Source organism: Scardinius erythrophthalmus, assembly GCF_964197995.2.
Source record: "Scardinius erythrophthalmus genome assembly, contig: HAP1_SCAFFOLD_97, whole genome shotgun sequence".
NCBI classification, from domain to species: Eukaryota; Metazoa; Chordata; class Actinopteri; order Cypriniformes; family Leuciscidae; genus Scardinius; species Scardinius erythrophthalmus.
In genome coordinates this window covers 97,501-122,194 of record NW_028296510.1, presented here as the reverse complement: position 1 = coordinate 122,194, position 24,694 = coordinate 97,501, and the positions used below count along the sequence as shown (strand labels likewise).

General features: G+C 43.9%; 1 protein-coding gene across 39 annotated transcripts in view; it reads right to left on the bottom strand.

Annotated features, from left to right (window-relative positions):
• LOC308686291 (thyroglobulin-like) overlaps positions 1 to 24,694 on the bottom strand; it is a 41,879-nt gene that overhangs the window by 12,742 nt on the left and 4,443 nt on the right. For 3 of the 39 annotated variants that reach the window (XM_081394678.1, XM_081394670.1, XM_081394684.1), the window contains exons 2-7: positions 23,980 to 24,195; positions 22,673 to 22,888; positions 21,368 to 21,583; positions 12,985 to 13,200; positions 11,661 to 11,888; positions 1,090 to 1,305 (exon numbers count right to left, since the gene is read on the bottom strand). In XM_081394678.1, the coding sequence (XP_081250804.1) occupies positions 1,090 to 1,305; positions 11,661 to 11,888; positions 12,985 to 13,200; positions 21,368 to 21,583; positions 22,673 to 22,888; positions 23,980 to 24,195 (1,308 nt within the window). Of the gene's footprint in view, positions 1 to 1,077; positions 1,306 to 11,660; positions 11,889 to 12,972; positions 13,201 to 21,355; positions 21,584 to 22,660; positions 22,889 to 23,967; positions 24,196 to 24,694 lie in introns of all 39 variants that reach the window. The other 36 variants (XM_081394683.1, XM_081394688.1, XM_081394692.1 and 33 more) reach the window with 25 other exon arrangements.

The following is a 24,694-nucleotide window of genomic DNA, read 5'->3' as shown; positions in this document are numbered from 1 at the left end:
TTCAAGGTAAACGTACCAGAGATTATAGAATTTACTTGGAGAGTTAGTTCTCCAAAAAATTTTAATTCTGTCATCAATAAGTCACCCTTCATGTTGTTCCAAAACTCATAAGACTTTCGTTCAACTTTGGAACAACCAATGAGGTTCATTCGACTCACAAAAGTCACATCCATGTGATCGGCCTCTTACAACGAACACACTGCTGAAGTTTCACCAAGATCTGTTAATGTATGCAGAAGTTATAACGCACTTCCTGTTTCACTTTTCTCACCATAAATTAATTTCCTCGCCATGGCCAAACCGTTTGAGATATCAAAAATCTATCCGCAATTTAGCATCCTCAATGTCTTGACTTCATGCACACCGAGTTTGGTGGTGATAAGAGGAATTCTCTAGGAGGAGTATTTCAAATTCCAGAGCATATGTTCTTCAAACAACCCATAATACCTGACTTCCTGTTGGGCGGAGCTAATAACATAGTTGTTCTGCCCGATGAGATCTATATGTGTACCGAGTTTCATATTAATTCATGCAAGCATGTTTGATATATGGACCAAGTTTTCGGACCCCGTTCAAGGGGGCGCTGTTGAGCCCCCCTGCCACGCCCGGGTACCAGCTTCAGCCAGGCCCTGATGGCTGCGGGTTCTGACCTTTGTGCAAAGTTTCAAGAGTTTTTGAACATGTTAAGGGCCCCAAAAGCGCCCAAAAGGTTGACAGAAAACTAATAATAAAGAATCCTAAGGAAAAACAATAGGGCATTCGCCCTTTCAGGGCTTGGGCCCTAATAACATAAAACAGTTATTTTAAATTGTAATAATATTTAACAATATTACAGTTTTTACTGTATTTTTGATCAAATAAATGCAGCCTTCGTAAGCAGAAGAGACTTATTTTAAGAACTTTAAAACAGACCCCAAAAAACAAAAAAGCATTTGCTACCACTAGATATCAGATCCCAAGACAATTAATTAGTAAAAAACATTAGAAATAGTTATTTAAAATAGGACATGTGACCAATTGAGAGAGGACAATGACAATTTTCCACAAAAAAAATCAAGTTCAGGTAGACATGATTACCAGGCTCCTCACAGTTTATTTTTGGGGTTCCAGGTGGAGTTCGGGTTCCCGCTCTCTCCTGCCCCGTACTGTCCACACACCAGCAGTAACCTGTGGACTCATGGCACTGCTGAGGCCTGTACTGACCCTCCTCATCACACTGAGGGATGAAGGCTCCCACCAGAGTAACACCACCATTTCCACTCTGAAGACTGTCTCTTTTCTGCTCACACAGGGTCTTGGGACGACCTTCAAGATAAACGTACCAGAGATTATAGAATTTACTTGGAGAGTTAGTTCTCCAAAAATTTAAATTCTGTCATCAATAAGTCACCCTTCATGTTGTTCCAAAACTCATAAGACTTTCGTTCAACTTCGGAACAACCAATGAGGTTCATTCGACTCACGATAGTTACATCCATGAGATCGGCCTCTTACAACGAACACACTGCTGAAGTTTCACCAAGATCTGTTAATGTATGCAGAAGTTATAACACACTTCCTGTGTCCCTTATTCGCCATAAATTTGTTGCCTCGCCACGGCCAAACCGTTTGAGATATCAAACTTATAAATAATTCTTAAATTGAAAAAATAAGAATAAAAGGGGTTTAGTTGTGATATTTGTATACTTTTATATAGAAATAAATGGTGTTTAATTACATTTTTAGAAGATATGAGGCTTTTAGTGTTTCCTTTTTGGATATTACTTTAATCCCTCACTATAGCAAAACCGTTAGAGATGTTTAATATCCGTTCACAATTTAGCATCTTTAATGTATTTTCATCATGTTGAAAAAGTTTGGTGTGAATAAAATAAACCACTTAGGAGGAGTAGCTAAAAACTCAGAGTCTGAAATAGCCAAAAAATCCACATTCAAACCAAAATATCTGACTTACTGTTGGTCGGAGCTAATGACTGTAAATTAGAAAGTTGTCTGGCTCCATGAGAACACTAAACGTACTGAGTTTTGTGACTGTAGGTAAAACCAGCCCCCCCCCACACCCTTTTTTTTTTTCAAAAAAAAAAAAAAAAAGTGTTTCCAAACAACCCATAATAGTCGACTTCCTGTTGGGATGTTTTGGAAAGTTGTTCGGCCCGATGAGATCTATATGTGTACTGAGTTTCATATTAATTCATGCAAGCGTGTTTGATATATGGACCAAGTTTTCATACCCCGTTCAAGGGGGCGCTGTTGTGCCTTCCTGTTGGTCAGAGCTAATGACGGTAAATTAGAAAGTTGTCCGGCTTGATAAAAACAATATACATACCGATTTTTTTTTTTTTTTTTTTGGAGATAAAACTAACACTAACACTTTTGTCAAAAGGTGGCGCTACTGAGCCCCTGTACCACGGCCATTTTTTAAACTTTGCACATGTCTACTGGCTAATTAACCTGTTAAGCTGCAACCCCACTTTTGAAAAATCCCCAGAAATGACATACCCAAACTGAAACAGATACAGTTCATGAACCCTTGGTACTAAAAGCACAAGTATGATCTCGTTTGAAAGCTGACACCTGGCAGTTTATTGTAAATGTAGAATTAATTATTGTCGTAATGACAAAAATTGTTATAAATAGCTTCAAAGTTTTGTAAAGTTATTAGAAATTATTTTTTATGAAACATCCTCATGAAAATAAAATTGAAGTTGGCACTGGAGCAATCTAGAAATGCACTACAGCTAAAGCCACATGTCTAAACATTTTATGTTTAAAATCTGAAGATAATAAGTCCAAAACTCTGTATTTAGTTAAATGTTTTCCAAGACCATGTCATGTGACTTTATTTTGATTTGACGCTAAAATGCTACTGATGTTTATTGTCATTTTCTAACCATCTATCCAATATATTGTCTCTATTGTTTTGTGGTGCAAACGATCCCCATTCAGTCTCAATCTCCCCCTGCACACATTCACACCTCTCTCCAGCCTGGTTATGGCTCTGAATATGCATTTCTTTTGTCTGCATTATAGCTACTAACAACTGGCTATTCACAGGCTATTCATAGGGTTTCAGTCCCTAATTTCTTTTCTCAAAGTTCACCTCACATTTTAAACTGTATCAAATGCATTTCTTGAATAAAGAAACAATTCAGTAAGCATTCAAAAAATCATAAAAGTATAACTGCTAGACGTGGCAGGTGCACCTAGGGCTAGCTAGCATGTTAGCCTAGCACACCATCAATACACGACAATTTATGAGATTAAAACCATGTTTGTGTTCCAAACTAACTTTATAACGCAAGACGAGTGTTTGAAATAATCTTCTGTGATCTAATTTGGCTTCAGATAAAAAATCAGACAGAAAATATACTATTGGATATTGTTCAGCACAATGATAGTCTATATAGATTAGCATTACATTATAAATATAATATATTATTATGAAAATACCTGGCATGGCTTGAAAAACACAGGTAACTCAAATATCATTGCAAACATGTTTATTGTCTTCAAAACGTCTGTATCTGCATGTGACAGCGCGATCTCTTGTTAGCTTTGTGTGTGTCAGTGACGTCCTGGAATGTCACATGATCATGGCTCTTCTTCATGTTCCATATATGGACTATTATTGTGCATATAGCGCCCTCAGGCTATTGGTATGAATTAAAAAACACAGTATCAGAGTACCAAACGCTCATAAAGATTACATCGATGCATTTGGGTATAAATTCAATAAATATTATTCCTGTCTATAGAAATATGATGTAAATCTATGAGAATCTATCAATATTTCTCCAAATCTGCACAGTTTTGAGCTAAAGCCCTGAGGGACGTTGTTTTGTGTATCGCTGTCATGACGACAGCACAGAGTTTTTTATGAATGAAAGCGGCTGACGTGCATAATTCATATTAAAGGTATCGACTCATTTTTTCATTTCATAACTCCTGACACAAATTAAGACATAACTGTCACTATGAGTTTCTCAGAATACAATAGTGGTCAAATACTGAAACTTGAGTATTATATCTTTTTAATTATGTATAGTTTGTCAAGGTATAACATTAAATCTGATAGTAACTTTAAATTAAATAAATAAAAAACGCTTCAGTGCGCGGGCGCACTGGCAACGGTTAACAGGTTAATGTGATGTGTCTGTCTAGTTTCATGCATTTTCAAGCATGTGAAGAGTCTCAAAAGCATCCAAAATGAAAATAAAAGTTTGATGCATTGCCACGGCAACAGTATCTAAGATATCAATAATCCTTTCACAGGTCTACATCTGCCGTTTGTTTACTTTATACACAAAGTTTTAAGCAAATCGGGTAAAAATATGAGGGTGATTTCAAAGCATTTTGAAAGTGACACACTTCCTGTTGCCAGTTGGTGGCGCTATAATTTTGACTCACAAAAGTCACATCCATGTGATCGGCCTCTTACAACGAACACACTGCTGAAGTTTCACCAAGATCTTTTAATGTATGCAGAAGTTATAACGCACTTCCTGTTTCACTTTTCTCACCATAAATTAATTTCCTCGCCACGGCCAAACCGTTTGAGATATCAAAAATCTATCCGCAATTTAGCATCCTCAATGTCTTGACTTCATGCACACCGAGTTTGGTGGTGATAGGAGGAATTCTCTAGGAGGAGTATTTCAAATTCCAGAGCATATGTTCTTCAAACAACCCATAATACCTGACTTCCTGTTGGGCGGAGCTAATAATATAGTTGTTCTGCCCGATGAGATCTATATGTGTACCGAGTTTCATATTAATTCATGCAAGCATGTTTGATATATGGACCAAGTTTTCGGACCCCGTTCAAGGGGGCGCTGTTGAGCCCCCCTGCCACGCCCGGGTACCAGCTTCAGCCAGGCCCTGATGGCCGCGGGTTCTGACCTTTGTGCAAAGTTTCAAGAGTTTTTGAGCATGTTAAGGGCCCCAAAAGCGCCCAAAAGGTTGACAGAAAACGTCTCGGTTACTGATGTAACCCTCGTTCCCTGAAGGAGGGAACGGGAGACGTAACGTCGACGTGACGACGTAATTGGGATCACTTCAGGGAGCCCTATCAACTTCGAGTGTCTACAGAACGAGCCAATGAACGTTGGCGTGCGTGAATCGCGTCACGCGCCCCGCCCCGCCGCGCGGGTATAAACAGGAAGCGGGCGCACGCACACATTGTTTTTCGCTGAGGAGCCGAGATTTGTGACGGCCATGCAGCGATGGTCAGCAACGGTGGCGACGGGACGTTACGTCTCCCGTTCCCTCCTTCAGGGAACGAGGGTTACATCAGTAACCGAGACGTTCCCTTTCAGTCGCTCACGTTCGACGTAACGTCGACGTGACGACGTAATTGGGATCCCATGGAAAACGCCACGGTTGCTGCCACATCCAGCGCCCTACGCAAGACTCTCAGACCCCCAACTGCTGGGGCGGAAGATCTGCGTAGAGGGAGTTCAACTGCTGTTCCATTATACCCCACACAGCGGAACTCTTGGATAACACTGGGAAAGCGTACCTCTCCAGGGGAAAGAACGCTGCGGAGCCACATCCTGCCCGAAGGGAGGTAACATGTGGAGAATACACATATGGACTGGCCGAAGGGGCAGTGCGACATATGGAATGTCACTGGGGTGGCTCCACCCGAAGGGGGAGACACACCGGACAGTGACGGCAGAGCAGACTCTGCCAAGGGAAGACACGGGCTCACCGCAGGGAACTGGTCGTGGAAGAATACACATATGGGATCGCTGCAGGGATCACCACATATGGAACCCAGCCTAGCACAAGTTACACAAGCATACGAGCACTAGGCCTGGCGTCGGACGCTCCGCAACGTCCGACTGCCGAAGGGGTGCGGAGGAACTCACAGGGTTCGCCAATGGGGAACTCGACTGGAGTAAAAAGCGCACGTATCCGTTCCTAGGAAGGGAGTGGCGCAGCAAGCCGACACTAGAGCGGGAACTTCGGTGTTACCGGCTAGTAGAAGCGAGCACACAGGAAGAAACCGGCTCAACACGTAAGCTATAAAACCTAGCGAACGTGTTAGGTGTCGCCCAGCCCGCAGCTCTACAGATGTCTGTCAGCGAGGCGCCGTGAGCCAGCGCCCAGGAAGAAGCGACACTCCTAGTGGAGTGGGCTTTCAACCCAGGCGGGCAGGGCACGCCTTGGGCTTCGTAAGCCAAGGCGATGGCATCCACTATCCAGTGGGCCATCCTCTGCTTGGAGACAGCCTTCCCTTTCTGCTGGCCTCCGTAACAGACGAAGAGCTGATCTGAGGTCCTGAGGCTTTGCGTTCTGTCCACGTACAGACGCAGAGCGCGAACGGGACAGAGAAAAGCCAGGGCTGGGTCTGCCTCCTCCGAAGGCAGCGCTTGCAGGTTCACTACCTGGTCCCGGAAGGGAGTGGTAGGAACCTTGGGCACGTATCCGGGCCGGGGTCTCAGGATGACGTGAGAGTTATCCGGGCCGAATTCTAGGCACGATTCGTCGACCGAAAATGCATGCAGGTCCCCTACCCTCTTGATAGAGGCCAATGCAACCAGGAGTACTGTCTTACAGGACAGAATTTTTAACTCAGCTGATTGCAGAGGCTCAAAGGGTGGTCTCTGAAGTGCCGAAAGGACCAGAGACAAGTCCCAAGAGGGTATAGAGAGTGGGCGAGGAGGATTCAGTCTCCTCGCTCCCCTCAGGAACCTGACGATCAGGTCATGCCTTCCCAAAGACTTACCATCAACAGCATCGTGATGTGCGGCAATAGCGGCAACATACACTTTAAGGGTGGAGGGAGACAGCCTTCGCTCCAGCCCTTCTTGCAGGAAGGAAAGCACGGCTCTGATCGAGCAAGATCGGGGGTTCTCCTCGTGAGAGGAGCACCAGTCAACGAACAGGTTCCACTTCAGCGCATAGAGGCGCCTCGTAGAGGGGGCTCTAGCGGAAGTGATGGTGTCAACTACCGCAGGGGGTAGGTCACCTAGAACCTCCGCGTCCCGTCCAGGGACCAGACATGGAGTTTCCAGAGGTCTGGACGCGGGTGCCATAGGGTGCCCCGTCTCTGAGAGAGCAGGTCTTCTCTCAGAGGAATGGGCCAGGGAGGGGCTGTCGCGAGGAGCACTAGTTCCGGGAACCAGGTCCGGTTGGGCCAATACGGCGCAACTAACAAGACCTGCTCCTCGTCCTCCCTGACTTTGCACAAGGTCTGTGCAAGAAGGCTCACTGGGGGAAACGCATACTTGCGAAGGCCCCGGGGCCAGCTGTGTGCCAGAGCATCCGTGCCGAGGGTCCCCTCGGTCAGAGAATAGAACAACTGGCAATGAGACGTGTCCGGGGCGGCAAACAGATCTACCTGAGCGGTCCCGAAGCGCCTGAAAATCAGCTGGACCACCTGGGGATGGAGTCGCCATTCTCCCGGTAGCACCTGCTGCCGTGAGAGCTCGTCGGCTGCACGGTTGAGCAGGCCCGGAATGTAAATGGCACGAAGCGACCTCAGATGCTTCTGACTCCAGAGGAGGAGATGGCGGGCGAGTTGTGACATGCGGCGGGAACGTAGACCACCTTGGCGGTTGATGTACGCAACGGTCGCAGTGCTGTCCGTACGGACCAGTACGTGCTTGCCTAGTAGCAGCGTTTTGAAACGGCTCAGTGCAAGACGTACTGCTAACAACTCGAGGCAGTTGATGTGCCAATGCAGTTGAGGCCCCGTCCACAGACCTGAAGCTGCATGCCCGTTGTACGTGGCCCCCCAGCCGGTGGTAGAGGCATCCGTGGAGACCACAGAGTGCCTGGACACTTGTTCCAGGGGAACACCTGCCCGCAGGAAGGAAGGGTCCGACCACAAGCTGAGAGTTTGGCGACAGTGCGGAGTCACTTGGACCCGGCACGAGCCGCTCTGCCACGCCTATCTCGGGACTCGATCGTGGAGCCAGTGTGGGAGCGGCCTCATATGAAGCAATCCGAGCGGCGTAACCGCGGCTGCAGATGCCATATGCCCCAGGAGCCTCTGAAACAGTTTCAGTGGTGCCGCTGTTCTGCGTCTGAGCGTGCTCACGCAGTTCAACACTGACTGGACACGGGCCTCGGTGAGGCGCGCTGTCATGTTGATCGAGTCCAACTCCATACCAAGAAAAGAGATCCTCTGCCCGGGGGTGAGTTTGCTCTTTTCCCAGTTGACCCGAAGCCCTAGGTGGCTGAGGTGACTGAGCACCATGTCCCTGTGTTCGCACAACTGCTCTCTCGACTGGGCCAGAATAAGCCAGTCGTCGAGGTAGTTGAGGATGCGAACACCACGCTCGCACATGGGAGCAATGGCCGCCTCCGCGACTTTCGTGAAGACGCGGGGCGACAGGGCCAGCCCGAAGGGTAAGACCTTGTACTGATATGCCCGCCCCTCGAACGCAAAGTGGAGAAACGGTCTGTGTCGAGGGAGAATCGAGACATGAAAGTACGCGTCCTTCAGGTCGATCGCTGCAAACCAATCTTGGGGACGGATGCATTTGAAAATGCGTTTCTGCGTAAGCATCTTGAACGGTAGCCTGTGAAGGGACCGGTTCAGGACGCGCAGGTCCAAGATTGGTCGTAACCCACCACCTTTCTTGGGTACAATGAAGTACGGGCTGTAGAAGCCGGTCTTCATATCGGCTGGAGGGACCGGCTCGATCGCGTCCTTCGCCAGTAGGACTGCGATCTCTGCCCTGAGCACAGGGGCATTGTCCGCCAGAACACGGGTGAACAGGATGCCCTTGAAAGCAGGGGGGCGCCGGGCGAACTGAATCGCATAGCCGAGTCTGATGGTACGGATGAGCCAGCGAGACGGGCTGGGAAGCGTTAACCAGGCTCCCAGAGACCGAGCAAGCGGGACTAACGGCACCACAGACGTACCCGGGGTGGGGCAGCGCGGCGGAATGCAGGGACCCGACTCGGACGGCACAGCGGCCCGAAGTGGGGTCTGAGTGTGTGGTGCAGCACATACCTGCTTCCGTCGAAGGGCAGAGTGAGTGTGAGGAGGCGAGAGCACGTCCGGAACACAGCCACTGCTGCTCACTGGCGATGAAAGAGGGGCTCGGGAGTGACAAGGCATGGCGGCGTCGTCGACTGCCAAGCGCGCCCTCTTGGGGCCCAGAGGTTTCAGAAATTGCTCTTTTTTTGAAAATGTGGGTACCACTGACCCGTGGGTCAGTGGCGGAACAAAAAGAAAAGGAAACAAAAGATTCTCCGCCCGGCCCTCCACCGGGGGAAGGAGTGGCGCCTTCGCCATCTCCTGAAGAGCAACTTGATCCACCTCCGGGCCGCCCGTCTCAGGGTCGTTTGCACCGTCGCTTGCCTCCTGGTTTGGCAGCGGCCTGGACGGGCGGGGTCGGCTTCCTACAGCTTGCTCCGCGCTGAGGCCTGGATGGTTGCTGCTGCTGCTGGGGCTTAGCGGGAGCGGAGGACGCCGCAGAAGGCCGACCTCGGCGACGAGTAGACGGAGGGTCTGCGGCCGGGTGGGAGCAGCAGCGGTCCGCCGGGGCAGGATGTGCCGGATGGCCTCCGTCTGCTTCTGTGCGGCCGAGAACTGTTGGGCAAAGCTCTCGACCGCGTCGCCGAACAACCCAACCTGGGAAAGAGGGGCATCCAGGAACCGATATTTATCGGTGTCCCTCATATCCGCCAGGTTGAGCCAAAGGTGGCGCTCCTGGACCACCAAGGTGGACATCGCCTGACCGACAGAACGTGCGGTTTCCTTCGTCGCCCGGAGGGCGAGGTCGGTTGCCACACGGAGCTCCCGGAGGAGCTCTGGGTCAGAACCACCCTCGTTCATGTCCATGAGCGCCTGGGCCTGGTGGACCTGCAAGAGCGCCATGGCATGGAGGGCGGAAGCAGCCTGTCCACAGGCCTTGTAAGCCTTCGCCGTTAGACCGGACGAAAACTTACAGGCCTTGGACGGGAGGCGTGGATTACCCCGCCAAGAGGAAGCGGACGCCGGACACAGCTGCATCGCGACGGCCCGCTCCACCGGGGGGATATCCACATACCCCTTAGCTGCCCCGCCGTCGAGGGTGGCGAGGGGTGAGGAGCCACTAGAACGGCTTCGGGCACTATACGGTGCCTTCCACGTCCTAGAAAGCTCCTCATGCACTTCCGGAAAGAAAGGTACCGGGGCAGCGCACTGAGAACCAGCACGGCCCGCCCCGAGAAACCAATCGTCCAACCGAGAAGGTTCGGGACGTGGTGGAGGATTCCACGCAAGCCCGACCTTCTCGGCGGCCCGGGAAAGCATAGCAGTCCATTCTGGATCCGGCTCGGACAACGCTACACACCCCGAGGGGGGCAACGCAGCCGAGTCGTCATTTCCAGAGGACAGCTCCCCCTCCGATGCTGCGATCGACATCTGGTCATCAGCCGGAGCCTCAAAGGAAACGGTTGGCCGTTCCGGAGAAGGACCAAGACGTTCACTAAGGAGCCCCAATGGCGACAGCGCTTGTGAGGCGTGAGGGGCCCGCGGAGGATGACTCGACGGGGAAGCCCTCACGGTAATCCTCAGATCACCCTGGTCATGCACCGAAGTAGGTCTATTCTGCGGGGCAGAATAGACACTAGATCGGGGCATAGGCGAGGGGACTGCACCTCCCTTGAGGTAAGCGAGTCTCGATCTAAGCGCTGCGATAGTCATATTCCCGCAATGGGAACATGAACTATCCACAAAAGCTGCCTCAGCGTGTTGAATGCCCAAACACGAGAGGCAACTGCTGTGGCCATCTGCTGGCGCCAGGGAACGACGGCATCCAGAAACGCACAAGCGGAATGACATCTTGAAAAAGACGCAGGGTCACGCTTGTGTTGCTCTTTTAGTAAAAATAAAAAAGCTTGAAAAAATACTCTCTCAGTGCTGAGGCACCCAGGGGTAGCCGCGGTGTGAATAAACACACAAGGAAGCGCCCACCGAACCGACACACACACACACAAACACAGAACAATAGTGCTGTGAAAACAGCAGTTTGTGAGCTGCAATGCTCGCGGCCACCGCTGATCGCGCCGTCACACCAACACTGTAGGCAGAGAGTAGATCTCTTTGAAGTCTTCAAGGGCTGAATCTCTTTGTAGACAGAAGTCTCACGAAAGCTCGGCTCCGAAGTGAAAGACAATGTGTGCGTGCGCCCGCTTCCTGTTTATACCCGCGCGGCGGGGCGGGGCGCGTGACGCGATTCACGCACGCCAACGTTCATTGGCTCGTTCTGTAGACACTCGAAGTTGATAGGGCTCCCTGAAGTGATCCCAATTACGTCGTCACGTCGACGTTACGTCGAACGTGAGCGACTGAAAGGGAACTAATAATAAAGAATCCTAAGGAAAAACAATAGGGCCTTCGCCCTTTCAGGGCTTGGGCCCTGATAACATAAAACAGTTATTTTAAATTGTAATAATATTTAACAATATTACAGTTTTTACTGTATTTTTGATCAAATAAATGCAGCCTTCGTGAGCAGAAGAGACTTATTTTAAGAACTTTAAAACAGACCCCAAAAAACAAAAAAGCATTTGCTACCTCTAGATATCAGATCCCAAGACAATTAATTAGTAAAAAAACATTAGAAATAGTTATTTAAAATAGGACATGTGACCAATTGAGAGAGGACAATGACAAATTTCCACAAAAAAAATCAAGTTCAGGTAGACATGATTACCAGGCTCCTCACAGTTTATTTTCGGGGTTCCAGCTGGAGTTCGGGTTCCCGCTCTCTCCTGCCCCGTACTGTCCACACACCAGCAGTAACCTGTGGACTCATGGCACTGCTGAGGCCTGTACTGACCCTCCTCATCACACTGAGGGATGAAGGCTCCCACCAGAGTAACACCACCATTTCCACTCTGAAGACTGTCTCTTTTCTGCTCACACTGGGTCTTGGGACGACCTTCAAGGTAAACACACCAGAGATTATAGAATTTACTTGGAGAGTTAGTTCTCCAAAAATTTTAATTCTGTCATCAATAAGTCACCCTTCATGTTGTTCCAAAACTCATAAGACTTTCGTTCAACTTCGGAACAACCAATGAGGTTCATTCGACTCACGATAGTTACATCCATGAGATCGGCCTCTTACAACGAACACACTGCTGAAGTTTCACCAAGATCTGTTAATGTATGCAGAAATTATAACACACTTCCTGTTTCACTTTTCTCACCATAAATTAATTTCCTCGCCACGGCCAAACCGTTTGAGATATCAAAAATCTATCCGCAATTTAGCATCCTCAATGTCTTGACTATCATGCACACCGAGTTTGGTGGTGATAGGATGAATTCTCTAGGAGGAGTATTTCAAATTCCAGAGCATATGTTCTTCAAACAACCCATAATACCTGACTTCCTGTTGGGCGGAGCTAATAACAGAGTATGTAAGTTGTTCGGCCTGATGAGATCTATGTGTACCGAGTTTCATTTTAATTCATGCAAGCATGTTTGATATATGGACCAAGTTTTCGGACCCCATTCAAGGGGGCGCTGTTGAGTCCCCCTGTCACGCCAGGGTACCAGCTTCAGCCCTGCCCTGATGGCCGCGGGTTCTGACCTTTGTGCAAAGTTTCAAGAGTTTTTGAGCATGTTAAGGGCCCCAAAAGTGCCCGAAAGGTTGACAGAAAACTAATAATAAAGAATCCTAAGGAAAAACAATAGGGCCTTTGCCCTTTCAGGGCTTGGGCCCTAATAACATAAAACAGTTATTTTAAATTGTAATAATATTCAACAATATTACAGTTTTTACTGTATTTTTGATCAAATAAATGCAGCCTTCGTGAGCAGAAGAGACTTATTTTAAGAACTTTAAAACAGACCCCAAAAAACAAAAAAGCATTTGCTACCTCTAGATATCAGATCCCAAGACAATTAATTAGTAAAAAACATTAGAAATAGTTATTTAAAATAGGACATGTGACCAATTGAGAGAGGACAATGACAATTTTCCACAAAAAAAATCAAGTTCAGGTAGACATGATTACCAGGCTCCTCACAGTTTATTTTCGGGGTTCCAGCTGGAGTTCGGGTTCCCGCTCTCTCCTGCCCCGTACTGTCCACACACCAGCAGTAACCTGTGGACTCATGGCACTGCTGAGGCCTGTACTGACCCTCCTCATCACACTGAGGGATGAAGGCTCCCACCAGAGTAACACCACCAATTCCACTCTGAAGACTGTCTCTTTTCTGCTCACACTGGGTCTTGGGACGACCTTCAAGGTAAACGTACCAGAGATTATAGAATTTACTTGGAGAGTTAGTTTTCCAAAAATTTAAATTCTGTCATCAATAAGTCACCCTTCATGTTGTTCCAAAACTCATAAGACTTTCGTTCAACTTCGGAACAACCAATGAGGTTCATTCGACTCACGATAGTTACATCCATGAGATCGGCCTCTTACAACGAACACACTGCTGAAGTTTCACCAAGATCTGTTAATGTATGCAGAAGTTATAACACACTTCCTGTGTCCCTTATTCGCCATAAATTTGTTGCCTCGCCACGGCCAAACCGTTTGAGATATCAAACTTATAAATAATTCTTAAATTGAAAAAATAAGCATAAAAGGGGTTTAGTTGTGATATTTGTATACTTTTATATAGAAATAAATGGTGTTTAATTACATTTTTAGAAGATATGAGGCTTTTAGTGTTTCCTTTTTGGATATTACTTTAATCCCTCACTATAGCAAAACCGTTTGAGATGTTTAATATCCGTTCACAATTTAGCATCTTTAATGTATTTTCATCATGTTGAAAAAGTTTGGTGTGAATAAAATAAACCACTTAGGAGGAGTAGCTAAAAACTCAGAGTCTGAAATAGCCAAAAAATCCACATTCAAACCAAAATATCTGACTTACTGTTGGTCGGAGCTAATGACTGTAAATTAGAAAGTTGTCCGGCTCCATGAGAACACTAAACGTACTGAGTTTTGTGACTGTAGGTAAAACCAGCCCCCCCCCCCCCCCACACACCCTTTAAAAAAAAAAAAAAAAAAAAAAAAAGCGTTTCCAAACAACCCATAAAACTTGACCTAGGAAAAGTTGTTCGGACCGATGAGATCTATATGTGTACTGAGTTTCATATTAATTCATGCAAGCGTGTTTGATATATGGACCAAGTTTTCATACCCCGTTCAAGGGGGCGCTGTTGTGCCTTCCTGTTGGTCAGAGCTAATGACGGTAAATTAGAAAGTTGTCCGGCTTGATAAAAACAATATACATACCGATTATTTATTTTTTTTTGCTGGAGATAAAACTAACACTAACACTTTTGTCAAAAGGTGGCGCTACTGAGCCCCTGCACCACGGCCATTTTTTAAACTTTGCACATGTCTACTGGCTAATTAACCTGTTAAGCTGCAACCCCACTTTTGAAAAATCCCCAGAAATGACATACCCAAACTGAAACAGATACAGTTCATGAACCCTTGGTACTAAAAGTCAAGTCAAGTCAAGTCAAGTCAAGTTTATTTATATAGCGCTTTTCACAACACAGGTTGTATCAAAGCAGCTTCACAGTAATAAATTAGAACAATACATCAATGTTTGTTTCTAGTGGAACGTCTACGTTCGGTAATGCTGATCAATAGTATCGTTGATTGATTAATTAAATTAAATATCCCCAAATATCCCCAACTGAGCAAGCCAAAGGCAACAGTGGCAAGGAACCGAAAAACTCCATCAGGTGACCTAATGGAGAAATAAAAACCTTGGGAGAACCCGGGCTCAGTCGGGGGCCAGTTCTCCTCTGGCGTTTATGAACTAGAGGTCGGATTTAACTGTAGGATTAAAAGTATTATATGAATGCCTGGCTGAAGAGATGCGTCTTTAATCTAGTTTTAAACTGGGAGAGCGAGTCTGAGCAACGAACAGTATCCGGAAGACTATTCCAGAGTTTTGGTGCTAAATGTGAAAATGCTCTCCCTCCTTTGGTGGACCTAGATATCCTAGGTATGACCAAAAGCCTCGAATTTAGTGACCTTAAAGAGCGCGATGGATTATAGGGCGATAGAAGATCCGTTAAATAGACTGGAGCTAAGCCGTTTAGGGCTTTATAAGTCAGTAGCAATACCTTGTAATTAATACGGGACTTTATAGGTAACCAATGTAGGGATGATAAAATCGGTGTTATATGATCATATTTTCTTGATCTAGTTAGAACTCTAGTGGCGGCATTTTGGACTAACTGTAGCTTGTTTATTGAGGATGCAGGACAACCGGCTAATAACGCATTACAGTAATCTAGTCTCGAGGTCATGAATGCATGAACTAACTTTTCTGCGTCAGAAACTGATAGCATATTACGTAGCTTAGTAATGTTTCTAAGGTGGAAAAAGGCTGTTCTTGTAACATATGAAATATTATTTTCAAAAGACAGGTTGCAGTCTAATATAACACCCAGGTCTTTTACTGTAGAGGATGAAGTAACAGGACATCCTACTATGTTAAAGTTGTATTGTGAGAGGTTTTGTGGGTGGTTTTTTGAACCGATAAGTAGTACCTCTGTCTTGTCTGGATTTAATAAAAGAAAATTATGCGTCATCCAATCTTTTATATCTTTAACACACTCTGTCAATTTGGATAATTTAGCGTTTTCATCTGGCCGTGATGAAATATAGATTTGAGTGTCATCAGCATAACAATGGAAACTAATTCCATGTTTCCTTATAATATTTCCAAGTGGTAGCATATATATTGAGAATAATAGAGGGCCTAACACAGATCCCTGCGGCACTCCATAGTTTACTGGAGTTATGATAGATTTTTCTCCATTTAAATAAACAAAATGGTAGCGGTCAGATAAATACAATCTAAACCAGCTTAATGCTTGTCCTTGAACACCAGTATAATTTTGTAGTCGATCTAAGAGTATTGTATGATCTATAGTATCGAACGCAGCACTAAGATCAAGTAAAACTAATATTGAGATACAGCCTTGGTCAGAAGCTAAAAGTAAATCATTTGTGATTTTAACGAGCGCAGTTTCAGTGCTATGATGCGGCCTGAATCCAGACTGAAACTTTTAATAGGTGTCATTTTCTTGTAAGAAAGAGCCCAGTTGAGCGGACACAACTTTTTCTAGTATTTTAGACATAAAAGGTAGATTTGAAATGGGTCTATAATTTACTAGATTATTCGGATCTAATTGGGGTTTCTTAATGAGAGGTTTTATAACTGCCAGTTTAAATGTTTTTGGAACATAACCTAAAGATAAAGACGAGTTAATAATATTGAGGAGAGGCTCTTCCACTACAGGTAACACTTCTTTCAATAGTTTAGTTGGTATGGGATCTAATAAACATGTTGTTGTTTTAGATGAAGTAAAAAGTTTATTTAACTCTTTTTGTTCTATAGTTGTGAAGCACTGTAATTGTTCTTGCGGCGTGATAATGGAGGCTGAATTATAAGGCGCGATTGAGGATTGAACGTTTACAATTGTGGTTCTGATGTTTTCTATTTTCTCAGTGAAGAACTTCATGAAATCATTACTACTAAACTGTAATGGAATACTTTGTTCAGGAGACATCTGTTTATTTGTTAGTCTCGCCACGGTGTTAAATAAGAACTTAGGATTGTTATGGTTGTTTTCTATTAGTTTGCGTAGATGCTCAGCCCTGGCCGCTTTTAGGGCCTTTTTATAACGTGACATACTGTCTTTCCATGCGATTCTAAAGACCTCTAAGTTGGTTTGTTTCCATTTACGCTCTAAATTACGGGTTTCTCTCTTTAGAACACGCGTAGTATTGTTGTACCATGGTGCTTTACTTTTCTCTCTGACCTTTTTTAATCTAATGGGCGCAACAATATCCAATGATCCAGAGAGAATGGTGCTCATAGTGCTAGTTAATTCCTCAAGTTCATCTGTTTGTTTGGGTTCACTGAGCAGCTGAGACAGATCCGATAAGCTGTTTGAAAAATTATCTATGGTGGATGGAAGGATTGTTCTGCCTAATCGATAACGCGGCGCAGCATGATATATTACAGGAGTACGTAATATGCAAGTTACCATGTAATGGTCAGTGACATCGTCACTTTGTGGAATGATATCTATATCGGTTGGATCGGTTCCATGTGATATAATTAAATCGAGTGTATGATTAAATCGATGAGTCGGTCCGGTAATGCTTTGCTTGACCCCAAAGGAGTTTAATAAATCTGTAAACGCAGCCCCTAACGCATCATTTTGATTATCTACATGGATATTAAAGTCTCCAACAATTAATGCTTTATCGCAGTTAACTAATAGGTCTGAGAGAAAATCTGCAAACTCTTTTAGGAAATCAGCGTAAGGCCCAGGCGGTCTATATACGGTAGCCAAGGCTAGAGATAATAGGGATGTTTTTCGAACATCTAAGAGCGTAACATTTAGTACAAGTACTTCAAATGAAATAAACTTATAACCCGTTTTCTGAGTAACATTGAGAAAATCTCTATAGATTGTTGCAACACCGCCGCCACGACCATTCAGACGGGGCTCGTGCTTATAGGAGTATCCTGCTGGAGTAGACTCATTTAAACCAAAATAATCATTTGGTTTAAGCCAGGTTTCAGTAAGGCAAAGTACATCGAAGCTATTATCTGTGACTATTTCATTTACAATAACTGCCTTAGGTGTGAGTGATCTAATGTTTAGAAGACCTAGCTTTAAAAATTGTTTTTGATTACCAATAGCAACATTTTCTGGTTTAATAACAATTAGATTTTTTCTAGATCCTGCAGTAGATTTATGATTTGATCTCACTAAACGAGGAATAGACACAGTTTCTATGCAATGTTCTAAACTATTTATATCAGTTAAATTGGTGCAGCAGAGACTATGATTTGGACTTTTGGTTACTAGTCAAAAGGTTTTTAACATTTTGGAGATGTTATCTGACAGAAGATCCGATCCGAATCTGCTTGGGTGTAAGCCATCAGCACGGTAAAGCCTAGGACGCTCCCAAAACAGATTCCAATTATTTACAAAGAGAAGTTTCTGCTCATTGCACCATGACATTAACCATTCATTAAGCGCAAATAATCTACTAAACTTTTCATGACCTAGTCGATACGTGGGAAGCGGTCCTGACACAATAATCGTTATATCAGGCGATGTGCTGCGTACCGTATCGATCAGATTCCTGAAGTCTTTCTACAAAACCTCCGTTTGGCGCAGTCTGATGTCGGCCCCTCCCGCGTGCAGGACAACGGTTCCGACGCGCTCGTTCAGAATCTCGGGAACGTGAGCAGCGATTTCAGAAACACGAGCACCAGGAAAGCAGTGACTATGCACCTTACTTTTATTTAACGTAACGTGTACGTGTCGAACGATGGAATCGCCGATGATCACAGCATCGCGTTCTGTTTCGCGAAGAGGGGAGAAGCGGTTTTGTGTGGATATCTCGAAAACCGGGAGGGTCGGAGAGAGTTTTCTTGGTCTAGACCTGACTCGCGACTTCCGCTGCGGAAAAATCCAGGCTTCGTGATGGCATGTTGGAGCCGGAGTGAACGAGACCATGGCTGATCGCGACCTCGACGTTCGGGACCGATGTTGAGGAACGCACGGAGTAGACGAGGTCGGAGTCAGCGGGTTAAAAAAAGCACAAGTATGATCTCGTTTAAAAGCTGACACCTGGCAGTTTATTGTAAATGTAGAATTAATTATTGTCGTAATGACAAAAATTGTTATAAATAGCTTCAAAGTTTTGTAAAGTTATTAGAAATTATTTTTTATGAAACATCCTCATGAAAATAAAATTGAAGTTGGCACTGGAGCAATCTAGAAATGCACTACAGCTAAAGCCACATGTCTAAACATTTTATGTTTAAAATCTGAAGATAATAAGTCCAAAACTCTGTATTTAGTTAAATGTTTTCCAAGACCATGTCATGTGACTTTATTTTGATTTGACGCTAAAATGCTACTGATGTTTATTGTCATTTTCTAACCATCTATCCAGTATATTGTCTCTATTGTTTTGTGGTGCAAACGATCCCCATTCAGTCTCAATCTCCCCCTGCACACATTCACACCTCTCTCCAGCCTGGTTATGGCTCTGAATATGCATTTCTTTTGTCTGCATTATAGCTACTAACAACTGGCTATTCACAGGCTATTCATAGGGTTTCAGTCCCTAATTTCTTTTCTCAAAGTTCACCTCACATTTTAAACTGTATCAAATGCATTTCTTGAATAAAGAAACAATTCAGTAAGCATTCAAAAAATCATAAAAGTATAACTGCTAGACGTGGCAGGTGCACCTAGGGCTAGCTAGCATGTTAGCCTAGCACACCATCAATACACGACAATTTATGAGATTAAAACCATGTTTGTGTTCCAAACTAACTTTATAACGCAAGACGAGTGTTTTAAATAATCTTCTGTGATCTAATTTGGCTTCAGATAAAAAATCAGACAGAAAATATACTATTGGATATTGTTCTGCACAATGATAGTCTATATAGATTAGCATTACATTATAAATATAATATATTATTATGAAAATACCTGGCATGGCTTGAAAAACACAGGTAACTCAAATATCATTGCAAACATGTTTATTGTCTTCAAAACGTCTGTATCTGCATGTGACAGCGCGATCTCTTGTTAGCTTTGTGTGTGTCAGTGACGTCCTGGAATGTCACATGATCATGGCTCTTCTTCATGTTCCATATATGGACTATTATTGTGCATATAGCGCCCTCAGGCTATTGGTATGAATTAAAAAACACAGTATCAGAGTACCAAACGCTCATAAAGATTACATCGATGCATTTGGGTATAAATTCAATAAATATTATTCCTGTCTATAGAAATATGATGTAAATCTATGAGAATCTATCAATATTTCTCCAAATCTGCACAGTTTTGAGCTAAAGCCCTGAGGGACGTTGTTTTGTGTATCGCTGTCATGACGACAGCACGGAGTTTTTTATGAATGAAAGCGGCTGACGCGCATAATTCATATTAAAGGTATCGACTCATTTTTTCATTTCATAACTCCTGACACAAATTAAGACATAACTGTCACTATGAGTTTCTCAGAATACAATAGTGGTCAAATACTGAAACTTGAGTATTATATCTTTTTAATTATGTATAGTTTGTCAAGGTATGACATTAAATCTGATAGTAACTTTGAATTAAATAAATAAAAAACGCTTCAGTAAGCGGGCGCACTGGCAACGGTTAACAGGTTAATGTGATGTGTCTGTCTAGTTTCATGCATTTTCAAGCATGTGAAGAGTCTCAAAAGTATCCAAAACGAAAATAAAAGTTTGAGGCATTGCCACGGCAACAGTATCTAAGATATCAATAATCCTTTCACAGGTCTACATCTGCCGTTTGTTTACTTTATACACAAAGTTTTAAGCAAATCGGGTAAAAATATGAGGGTGATTTCAAAGCATTTTGAAAGTGACACACTTCCTGTTGCCAGTTGGTGGCGCTATAATTTTGACTCACAAAAGTCACATCCATGTGATCGGCCTCTTACAACGAACACACTGCTGAAGTTTCACCAAGATCTGTTAATGTATGCAGAAGTTATAACGCACTTCCTGTTTCACTTTTCTCACCATAAATTCATTTCCTCGCCACGGCCAAACCGTTTGAGATATCAAAAATTTATCCGCAATTTAGCATCCTCAATGTCTTGACTTCATGCACACCGAGTTTGGTGGTGATAGGAGGAATTCTCTAGGAGGAGTATTTCAAATTCCAGAGCATATGTTCTTCAAACAACCCATAATACCTGACTTCCTGTTGGGCGGAGCTAATAATATAGTTGTTCTGCCCGATGAGATCTATATGTGTACCGAGTTTCATATTAATTCATGCAAGCATGTTTGATATATGGACCAAGTTTTCGGACCCCGTTCAAGGGGGCGCTGTTGAGCCCCCCTGCCACGCCCGGATACCAGCTTCAGCCAGGCCCTGATGGCCGCGGGTTCTGACCTTTGTGCAAAGTTTCAAGAGTTTTTGAGCATGTTAAGGGCCCCAAAAGCGCCCAAAAGGTTGACAGAAAACTAATAATAAAGAATCCTAAGGAAAAACAATAGGGCCTTCGCCCTTTCAGGGCTTGGGCCCTAATAACATAAAACAGTTATTTTAAATTGTAATAATATTTAACAATATTACAGTTTTTACTGTATTTTTGATCAAATAAATGCAGCCTTCGTGAGCAGAAGAGACTTATTTTAAGAACTTTAAAACAGACCCCAAAAAACAAAAAAGCTTTTTCTACCTCTAGATATCAGATCCCAAGACAATTAATTAGTAAAAAAACATTAGAAATAGTTATTTAAAATAGGACATGTGACCAATTGAGAGAGGACAATGACAAATTTCCACAAAAAAAATCAAGTTCAGGTAGACATGATTACCAGGCTCCTCACAGTTTATTTTCGGGGTTCCAGCTGGAGTTCGGGTTCCCGCTCTCTCCTGCCCCGTACTGTCCACACACCAGCAGTAACCTGTGGACTCATGGCACTGCTGAGGCCTGTACTGACCCTCCTCATCACACTGAGGGATGAAGGCTCCCACCAGAGTAACACCACCATTTCCACTCTGAAGACTGTCTCTTTTCTGCTCACACTGGGTCTTGGGACGACCTTCAAGGTAAACGTACCAGAGATTATAGAATTTACTTGGAGAGTTAGTTCTCCAAAAATTTAAATTCTGTCATCAATAAGTCACCCTTCATGTTGTTCCAAAACTCATAAGACTTTCGTTCAACTTCGGAACAACCAATGAGGTTCATTCGACTCACGATAGTTACATCCATGAGATCGGCCTCTTACAACGAACACACTGCTGAAGTTTCACCAAGATCTGTTAATGTATGCAGAAGTTATAACACACTTCCTGTTTCACTTTTCTCACCATAAATTCATTACCTCGCCACGACCAAACCGTTTGAGATATCAAAAATCTATCTGCAATTTAGCATCCTCAATGTCTTGACTATCATGCACACCGAGTTTGGTGGTGATAGGATGAATTCTCTAGGAGGAGTATTTCAAATTCCAGAGCATATGTTCTTCAAACAACCCATAATACCTGACTTCCTGTTGGGCGGAGCTAATAACAGAGTATGTAAGTTGTTCGGCCCGATGAGATCTATGTGTACCGAGTTTCATATTAATTCATGCAAGCATGTTTGATATATGGACCAAGTTTTCGGACCCCGTTCAAGGGGGCGCTGTTGAGCCCCCCTGTCACGCCCGGATACCAGCTTCAGCCAGGCCCTGATGGCCGCGGGTTCTGACCTTTGTGCAAAGTTTCAAGAGTTTTTGAGCATGATAAGGGCCCCAAAAGTGCCCAAAAGGTTGACAGAAAACTAATAATAAAGAATCCTAAGGAAAAACAATAGGGCCTTCGCCCTTTCAGGGCTTGGGCCCTAATAACATAAAACAGTTATTTTAAATTGTAATAATATTTAACAACATTACAGTTTTTACTGTATTTTTGATCAAATAAATGCAGCCTTCGTGAGCAGAAGAGACTTATTTTAAGAACTTTAAAACAGACCCCAAAAAAGCATTTTCTACCTCTCTATATCAGATCCCAAGACAATTAATTAGTAAAAAACATTAGAAATAGTTATTTAAAATAGGACATGTGACCTATTGAGAGAGGACAATAACAATTTTCTACAAAAAAATTCAAGTTCAGGTAGACATGATTACCAGGCTCCTCACAGTTTATTTTCGGGGTTCCAGCTGGAGTTCGGGTTCCCGCTCTCTCCTGCCCCGTACTGTCCACACACCAGCAGTAACCTGTGGACTCATGGCACTGCTGAGGCCTGTACTGACCCTCCTCATCACACTGAGGGATGAAGGCTCCCACCAGAGTAACACCACCATTTCCACTCTGAAGACTGTCTCTTTTCTGCTCACACTGGGTCTTGGGGCGACCTTCAAGGTAAACGTACCAGAGATTATAGAATTTACTTGGAGAGTTAGTTCTCCAAAAATTTAAATTCTGTCATCAATAAGTCACCCTTCATGTTGTTCCAAAACTCATAAGACTTTCGTTCAACTTCGGAACAACCAATGAGGTTAATTCGACTCACAATAGTTACATCCATGAGATCGGCCTCTTACAACGAACACACTGCTGAAGTTTCACTAAGATCTGTTAATGTATGCAGAAGTTATAACACACTTCCTGTTTCACTTTTCTCACCATAAATTCATTTCCTCGCCACGGCCAAACCGTTTGAGATATCAAAAATCTATCCGCAATTTAGCATCCTCAATGTCTTGACTATCATGCACACCGAGTTTGGTGGTGATAGGATGAATTCTCTAGGAGGAGTATTTCAAATTCCAGAGCATATGTTCTTCAAACAACCCATAATACCTGACTTCCTGTTGGGCGGAGCTAATAACAGAGTATGTAAGTTGTTCGGCCCGATGAGATCTATATGTGTACTGAGTTTCATATTAATTCATGCAAGCATGTTTGATATATGGACCAAGTTTTCGGACCCCGTTCAAGGGGGCGCTGTTGAGCCCCCCTGTCACGCCCGGGTACTAGCTTCAGCCAGGCCCTGACGGCCGCGGGTTCTGACCTTTGTGCAAAGTTTCAAGAGTTTTTGAGCATGTTAAGGGCCCCAAAAGTGCCCGAAAGGTTGACAGAAAACTAATAATAAAGAATCCTAAGGAAAAACAATAGGGCCTTCGCCCTTTCAGGGGTTGGGCCCTAATGACATAAAACAGTTATTTTAAATTGTAATAATATTTAACAATATTACAGTTTTTACTGTATTTTTGATCAAATAAATGCAGCCTTCGTGAGCAGAAGAGACTTATTTTAAGAACTTTAAAACAGACCCCAAAAAAGCATTTTCTACCTCTCTATATCAGATCCCAAGACAATTAATTAGTAAAAAACATTAGAAATAGTTATTTAAAATAGGACATGTGACCTATTGAGAGAGGACAATAACAATTTTCTACAAAAAAATTCAAGTTCAGGTAGACATGATTACCAGGCTCCTCACAGTTTATTTTCGGGGTTCCAGCTGGAGTTCGGGTTCCCGCTCTCTCCTGCCCCGTACTGTCCACACACCAGCAGTAACCTGTGGACTCATGGCACTGCTGAGGCCTGTACTGACCCTCCTCATCACACTGAGGGATGAAGGCTCCCACCAGAGTAACACCACCATTTCCACTCTGAAGACTGTCTCTTTTCTGCTCACACTGGGTCTTGGGGCGACCTTCAAGGTAAACGTACCAGAGGTTATAGAATTTACTTGGAGAGTTAGTTCTCCAAAATTTTTTAATTCTGTCATCAATAAGTCACCCTTCATGTTGTTCCAAAACTCATAAGACTTTTGTTCAACTTCGGAACAACCAATGAGGTTCATTCGACTCACAATAGTTACATCCATGAGATCGGCCTCTTACAACGAACACACTGCTGAAGTTTCATCAAGATCAGTTAATGTATGCTGAAGTTATAACACACTTCCTGTGTCCCTTATTCCCCATAAAATTGTTGCCTCGCCACGGCCAAACCGTTCGAGATATCAAACTTATAAATAATTCTTAAATTGAAAAAATAAGAATAAAAGGGGTTTCGTTGTGATATTTGTATACTTTTATATAGAAATAAATGGTGTATAATTACATTTTTAGAAGATATGAGGCTTTTAGTGTTTCCTTTTTGGATATTATTTTATCCCTCACTATAGCAAAACCGTTTGAGATGTTTAA